Source organism: Humulus lupulus, chromosome 6 (genome assembly GCF_963169125.1).
Source record: "Humulus lupulus chromosome 6, drHumLupu1.1, whole genome shotgun sequence".
In the NCBI taxonomy this organism is placed as follows: Eukaryota; Viridiplantae; Streptophyta; class Magnoliopsida; order Rosales; family Cannabaceae; genus Humulus; species Humulus lupulus.
In genome coordinates, this window is record NC_084798.1 from 42,086,528 (window position 1) to 42,094,796 (window position 8,269).

The 8,269-nt window shown below is 32.6% G+C and overlaps 1 protein-coding gene across 1 annotated transcript; it reads right to left on the reverse strand.

Annotated features, from left to right (window-relative positions):
* Window positions 1-881: 881 nt before the first annotated feature.
* On the reverse strand, window positions 882-7,975 carry LOC133782100 (protein RETICULATA-RELATED 1, chloroplastic). The gene is made up of 8 exons (XM_062221290.1): window positions 7,452-7,975; window positions 6,290-6,454; window positions 6,077-6,169; window positions 5,886-6,001; window positions 3,915-4,013; window positions 3,511-3,816; window positions 3,042-3,206; window positions 882-1,529 (listed from the first exon to the last, which is right to left on the reverse strand). Exons 1-8 carry the CDS (start codon window positions 7,803-7,805, stop codon window positions 1,241-1,243), a joined length of 1,587 nt encoding a protein of 528 aa, XP_062077274.1. The 5' UTR covers window positions 7,806-7,975; the 3' UTR covers window positions 882-1,240.
* Between the last annotated feature and the right edge of the window lie 294 nt (window positions 7,976-8,269).

Genomic DNA, 8,269 nt, shown 5'->3' on the forward strand with positions numbered 1-8,269 from the left:
AACTAACAGAGAGATGTAAATCACGTGAGTAGAAAACATAGGGGAATAGCTAATTGGGGGCTGAGGATTTTTATTCAAAACCTCTCCATCTAAAAAAATATAATCAAATGTTTCTCACAAACTATCTTTTTATTAGTTATTGAAAAGACTTAATAACCCTTTAAGTATAAAATAACAAATGATTCCTAAAGAAAACAAAGAATTAAAAATCTTTACAAATTATCTTTGAAGTTTTGGCATCGCAACTTTATTAAAAATCTCTCCTAAACTTTCTTACATTTCAGCAAAAATTGATGATGTAAACAAATTTGTAATTACAAAAGTTCAAAGATTTGTAAAATGAGCGAATTTGTAATGATTTTTTGTTATATTATGTTCACTTAGGAGTAATTTAAGTCTTTTCCAGTAGCTAGAAGAATATTGTGCATTTGTATTATATAATTGACAATATTGGCCATTATGGATTTTTTTTTTTTTTTTTTTTTTTGTAGCTTCCCTAAAGAAAATAAATCTGGTGTTAGGAGTGGACTGTAAAACAATATTGAAGAACTGGAGTAAAAGAGAATTAGAATGGTCTCTTTACTAACAACATGATTGCTACTGGAGTAAAAGAAAATAACATGATTGCTCTCTTTACTAAAAATAGATAAGCGACCTAAAATTCACACAATTACTATATACACATTATATATTTTCTCAACAATTTCTTTTCATCTTTTGTAAAAATAAAATACTAAATTAGTTAGATGAATTTTGAACACGGACCAAAATAAATTATGCTTGGAAGTTGGAACACGCACACAGAATAGATGGATGCAACAATCCCCAATATGGGCTACGTGACTCTTATATACTTTTCTTGAAGAAACACTCGTTCCAAATTCAACTACCAAAACAGCGCATTTACCAAATGATTTATTAGATGCGAATGTTCATCTCAAAAGATAACCTTCTAATTCACTAGGTGGGAAAAAAATATATATGAAACATTCAAACCCGAATTCAATAAGCAGCATACAATTAGGATTGCAATATGGGAATATAAGCACCCAAATGAGAAAAATAACTAAGACTTCCCCCAATAGATTCTTCTCACTGTGTTGTTTTTGCCTTGTCACTTAGCTACACCCTCTGCTACAGCAAAAAGAAATTTCTACTAAAGACGATCACTCCGTGATTTGGCGAGCAAGCTGCATCTTTTCTCATGAGGCAAAATTGGACTGATGGTGATCTCATTAAATTATGAACTAGCAGCCACCTTCTTCCTAACTACCCTCTTTCTTTTTGCTCTGGGGGCTGATGATTCACCATCGGCTGCAGAGTCAACATTTGATTGTTTGATGCCGAGAAGACCTAGACCAGATACCATGGCGTTCTTCGATATGAACCATTTGGAAGACGACTGTTGATCAACATTCTCAGAAGGCCTATTGTATGCTTTCAAAAGACCATCCGAATTAGCCAGGGGATCAGCCTCTACACCAAGCCATGCCAGTCTCGATGACTCTCCCAATTGCACATTCAGAATCCTGCTTGCATATCAATTGAAAATTAATACTGTACAAACAGAAGGGGAAGATTTTATAAATGAATATCAGCTTTTATCAGTGCAAACGTCAATTGACTAATGCACTTTCTGAGCAGTCAAAAGTTAGCATAAGAATGGATCAAATTCCAGTATCACAGAGCAAATAACCGTCTTTCAAAATATAAGAACATAGGTACATTAATATCTCTATATCGTGTGAGGATACCCCAAAAGACATCTGAACGAATGCTCACAACAATAAGAGGAAGAGTTGACATAGCATTAAAGTTAATGAACAACTTTAAATAAGTCTAAGATATAAGGATCTTACATTTAAAATCAATTTTTCAATTTCACCGCATGCAAAGTTGAAAATAAAAAATCATGGAAAGGTCTTCAAACAGAGCCCATGGCTAATTTAGTGAGCAAATTCAAATAGACTTATCCTAGCCACAAGAAATTCAAAGAAGGCAATATCCATATAAAAATCTCACTTTCTTGTATCACATGAACTCTACTGCCTAGGGATTCATGATAATGAAATAGATAGGTATTGATGGAAGTTCAGTAATGGAGGTTGACGTGGTTTAATTTGATATAAAGAGAAGAGAAATGATTAAACAAAATGTCAGATAAACAATTTTTTTTTTTTTTGAAAAAGAGACAGAGGCCTTTGTCATAGACTGACCTCCTCTCAAATTTATTTAGAACACTCACTTTTGTCGGAGGAATACCGTGGTAACAAAACAAGCATAAAAAACATTAATTTCAAACTCTATATAAGCATTAATTAATAAGGTATACTGACATTAAGGTATAATTCAAAATGTCAGATATTCATTAATCAATAAGGTATATAGTATTAGATGCTTTAAGCAGGTATAATTTTTGCATCATAAAAAACTCTATTCACTTTGCAATATACTGACAAGTACTACTAATTCCAATCAAATTGAAGGTAGAATTTGGAAAATGAACTCCTGTAAAGTGATAGACCTTTTAAATATACCTATGTTAGACGTATGAAAAGAGGAGATGACATGGACAAACAAATAGCCAAGGCAGAATAGGAGATTACTTTCTGATTTCTGTTATAAGCAAGCTGCCCATGTAGCAGGGATTTAACTATAAAGGGGCTGGGCTTTGTAAGCATTCCTTGGGAAAATTGGGAAGTGATGGTTGAGAGACCAGGCTCTCATCCTGGGGTCTTGTACTGATTTTCTATCGCATTGAATAAAACAGTAGCAGATTTTCTACTATCTTTCTCTCTGTTACATCAATTGGTATCTATTGTGTGTTTGTGTTTCTATCATAAAGCATTGTTCCTAACAAATACCTTAAACTTAGCAACCCACCTGTACTTTTTTAAGAGAAAAAAAATTGCCAAAAAAAGCTAAATTCAAATGGTAATATAATCCTAATTTATTAAAGAAAAAGGATAGTTCAGAAATTTACAACATATAAAAGCCAATCAGTAAATGAGAACTTAATGAGTGCTCTGGTAGAGAATAACCTCAATGCTGTGCTGAAAACCAGTCCCACTCCAATAACATCAAAATAACTGACCACGGCTTTATCAAAACCAGATAAAAGCTGATATCTGAGGTTCGCATAAAGTCCAAGGAAAGCCCCATAACCAAGAGCATTAGTTCTTGCACTTGGGATCGTCACGGACAACCTGCAAAACATGTTATAAATTGCCAACATCTAAATTAGGTATCATCACAGATAACCAATTGCAAATCATCAAAATGATGACAATTTAGAACAACTTGACCCAACTATGAAAGCTCTACTCCCATTATCCCCAATATCATATAGTTACCATTTTCTTTTTTGTTAATAAAGCACTCTACCTACCCAGTTGATGATGATCTTTCAAACAATAACCTCAGAAAATTCATCATATGCCCTATAAACTATTACATATTAGATGGACTATAACTAGATATATGCTTGAATTTTAATGGTCCCTGCCATACCTTCCCTCCTTTTTGCTAGCCAAGTAGTTTGATAAAGAACCTTGCACTGCTCCAGCAGTTAGTCCAACCATACACAACTCAGCCGCCTTGAAGAAAAAGGAGTGAAATCTCTTTTGTAGATCAAATTCCCTCATTGGATAGCTCTTTTCAAATATATTGTTCGGGAGCTTCTGCAATGTATTTTGCAAATCAAACCGGAAGGTGTTTCCATATGAGCGACATGGAGCAAGTGACCAAACAACAATAGCATTGCAAGCTGTTACTGTGAGCACGTTAACAAGTGCCAGATCCCATTCTTGCTTAATCCTATATCACGTTAAAGAAATCATCTTTAGCTTCAATATCATAAACAAACACAAATGCAAGAAATAAATGAACAAAAACTCCTTGTACAATATTCATACCTTTCCTTGCGATTCTTCACCTCCCACCAAACTGAGCAACCAATTGTTGCAGCCTGCTCTAAAAGAAGTTTATATAAAAATGCAGGATCTGCAATCATCCTGCATAACATACAATATTAGATAGCACCTAAGAATAAAAATAACAACTTAGAAAACATTTAGAATTTATAGCAAAAACCCAAATAAAATTCAGAATTAAACTCCTGGAATTATATCAGTAGGAAGGTAGTCAAAATTGAATTGGTGGATTTCTCGATTTTGATTCACTTCATATATTGCAAATCAATAGTTCAAACTGCACTTAGAGAAAAAAGTTCTTTATTCTTGGTGATTAAAAGTCAAATTGTATATCTTGTATGCAAATTTGATATATTGAGATAAGGGTTCGACTCAAAACCTTAAATAAAATGTTCTAACTACATAGAGAAGTATTGGGGAGGGGGGAGCTAAAGCTTGATAATCACATCTACTATAACTCATCTAAAGCAACAGTGATTTGGCATCAGTAATTTCTATTCCTCTAGAAAGTTTTAGAAGATGAAAATAAAAAATAAAATGGAAAAACAATCAAGGTTATAATCAGTTGGAAGAAACCAAAATGGAAAATTGTAAAACATTCGGATAGCTTGGGGGTTGATTGGTTGAGAGTTTGAATCCTATTTTAAGAATTCAAAAACTATAAAATTGTGGGCCCCATAATAATAGGTGATTGGTAACTAGTTTTTGAAAACAAAATCCAAATCTATATTCAGATTTTATGTTGTAAGATTGAAAACAATAAAATGACGTTTTCTTTATTTTGTGAAAGTTATTCTCAAAAATTCTAAAAGCAAATTATTTCTACTCTTCCATTTTGCTCCTTTCCCTCCACTATTTGAGAAAGAATTTCTCTTCTGTCAACCAAACTCGCCATGTTCATATATATATATATGTGTGGAAGATTTCTCAATGGTTATTACCTATAGATGGGTACTAACAATTATGATGATGTGACAACATAGTGACTTGGTATAGCAAGTCACTAACACGTAAATATTTTTTTTCTACATTAATTTCAAATTTCGTTATTTTTTTTTCCATAATTAATGTTGTTTCCAACTAATGAGAGATATTAGCTATATTTAGAAATTGACATGTAATTGAAAAATAAAAAGTTTACAATATTATATTTTTATAATCAATACACAATTTTTTATCAGGTCACTCTTCCAAAAATTTGAAAAAATCAAATTTATTTTTAGAAATATTAATTAACAACTATAAATATGGACCATTGATATTAATCTAATAGCTAATATTAAAGTAATTATTCATGGGTAGTAACCATTAAGAGTGCACCCGTGTGGAATTATGGAGTTTAGTTGGGAAAAAAATTATGGGAAAGTGGCAAAAACTCATATATTTGTACGTATGTAACTTTAATTTAGAAAAAAAAATTAAAATTAATAGCAATACAGTATTGTTATGAATTTAATCAATGTACTATTATTAAATTTTAATTTATTAATATAATTAAATTTTACTTAATTAAATCTATTGATAAATCAAAATTTAATATTATACAACTTATGTATATAAAATTAAAATAATATTCAAATTCAGCTGAACCAATCACGTATTCAGTTTCTGTTATATTTTTAAATTTAATACCAATGACAGATTCAATTTTTTAAAACTCAAAAACAGTTTACTGATATTGAACCAATCACATTTTTAGAAACATATTTTTAGTCACTAAATTCAGATTTTCATTTCAGAATCTCACTTTTCAAAAATACAGTTTTCTAATCGCGAACCAATCAGACCCTTGACATTTTTTTTATTTCTTTCCTTTTGGAACTAGAAATGAATGACAGATATTTCCAAAACTAATAATAAAGTTCTATAAACTTCTAGTATGGCAAAGATATAAAAAAAAGTTATCCTTGGTGGATTCTGCAATAGAAAAATGGTAGTGCTTATCAAAATCACCTGCCAATGAAAGCCCTTGACAATCCTTGAGGAAGTGACCGGGAAAGCATCCTGGTAGTGGTTGGCCTGGCATTGATTGCTAAGAATTTGACCATTTGAGCTGAGCTGACCAAACCCTGCATGCACCATTCAATTAGTATCTGCATATCTAGCAAAATTCATCAGCCAAAGTAATAACACAAGTACCACACCATTTCATAAGCTTGTCGAAACCCAGCAGGTAAATCCATCATTGTCTTCTGCCACTCATTCAACACGGCATCAACAAACTTCCGATCAAAGAGCTGAAAACAAGCACAAACTTGTGAATACATATAGAAATATAACAATAGCAAAAGAAAAACGAGAAAATGTCCATACACAAAATATATATATTTTTAAATGCAAATTTTTCACAACCAAACCTCTTCAAGAAACATTCTTCTCCTAAACAGACCATCATCTCCCTCATCACCTTCATCAAAGTCATCAAAATAATCATCATCATCACCACCATCATCATCTCCTCCATCACCGCCACCATGATCGATTTTTTTTCCAATATCTCCACCACCACCTCCAAGGGCAGTCTGCAGTTCAAAATCATTTTCCATAAGGCAAAGAGTAGTTTGAATAGAATAGACGATATGTAAATGAAGCTCACTCAAATATGTCATTTAAATTGTAAGAACCTGAGAGCTTATACATCAGTCAACACTCAACTAAAGATACATGGACACACGTTGTACAAATTCTGTTGTTATTTTTATTTATAAAACGATGAATACTCAAATAAAACAAAACCAGTCAAGTTTTCTAATTCTGTTACTTACACAACCATGTCCGCAGTTCCTTTTTTCAATTTTAATTTTCTTTTCTTTTTCATTTTTAATACACACCTTGTTTACTACAAAATGGTTCAGTACACTTCCTTTTGATCTTATATATAACTGATTAATCCCCACAAATGTTCTTATTAAGTGAAAATTATCACATTCACTTACTAATGTAGTTAGTTCTAATATAAAGAAACTATCTTCAGAAACATTCAAGAGGGAATTCCTCTGTATAAAAGTTTCACTAATTTATTCCCATAAATTTAAAATTAGACCACTTGTAAACAATGCCCTAATATTATTCTATAACGTTTTATTCATTTAAATTTTCATTGTCTCTCCTCAATGAGAACTTATTTTATTCCATGTGCAAGATTCTCTTTCATCTTCTACTTGACCAACCAGTTTCTCACATACCATAATCCACCATTTTAGACTTTTGGTTTGGAAACATAGTGTCAGTCACCCTCTACCTATTGCTTTTGGTATTGTTCCTTTTCTGATTAGACGTACTCCATTATCGCAGACCTTTGATTATGTTCTTGTACTATTGAATTTTTTTTTTTTGTCTTTGAGGGTTATACCCAATTTTTTAACGAATTGTACTTGCAATAACACTACCAAATACAAAATTCTTCGTTAAAAACAAAGAAATGAAAAGTTTCATTCTTCACTTTCTTATAAATTATTAACAATACCCTAACATCAAAATCCCAAAAAATTCCGCAAAAGAGGAGAAGAAATGACTGACCTCAGGGCTAGTCCTGGACTGCTTCTGTGTCAAATCGAGCTTCGATTTCTCAAGGGTTACCGCACCCAAAGAACCGAACTTGTCCTTCATAACCGGACCCATAGACGACGCCTGTTCAGCCACGAAGCACCGCTCTAAAAGAGTCATGGAATCTTCCACAGCCGAAGAAGACGAAGAAGCACCAGAGGCCTTCACGGTAGGACATCTCCGAAGCCTTCCAGCAATGGGAAGTGCCAACTGCTGGATTGGACATAGAAGTTTGTGGACCGTTAAAGACGATAAAGGTTTAGGTTTTGCTGTAACCTGCGTGTTGATTGGCATAATTTGAGCTGTATGAAACACAGCGTGTGCCATTTTCTATTTTCTTTTTTCTTTTTTTCTGTTTGGATAGAGAGAAAATTGGTTTAGAATTTTCTCATATGTTAGTGGCTGGCTGCCAGTTTCTCTCTCCACAGATGATTTTCTAGAGAGAGAAAGCAGAGAGAAAGAACGAAGGTTAGGGGAATTGGGGCTTCTTATATACCAAACAAATGGGGAAGAGAAGGGAGGAAGATAGGCAAATAGCTTGGGATACAACTACAAGACGAGGCGACTAACCCAATCCGAAATGTTGCTTAACTCGTGAGTTGACTCGGCGATTTATAGGTGAGTGGGGCTCGCCGCCTTGGTTTTCTTTATTTTATTTTTTTTTTTAAAGGTTTTCTTTATTTTTTAAATATACACCTTGGTGTACTTTCTTTTTTTTCAAATTTTAATTACATAGCCAAAATTTTGTCAAGAAAAAAAAAATAATTACTGCTAAGCTACAAATTTTTATG

Excerpts from the sequence above, each read along its gene's own strand:
- LOC133782100 (XM_062221290.1), bottom strand. The coding sequence starts at position 7,805 with ATGGCACACGCTGTGTTTCATACAGCTCAAATTATGCCAATCAACACG. Across the intron at positions 6,170-6,289 it reads GAAGAATGTTTCTTGAAGAG|CTCTTTGATCGGAAGTTTGT; the intron begins GTTTGGTTGTGA and ends GCTTGTTTTCAG. Across the intron at positions 1,530-3,041 it reads GTTTTCAGCACAGCATTGAG|GATTCTGAATGTGCAATTGG; the intron begins GTTATTCTCTAC and ends ATATGCAAGCAG.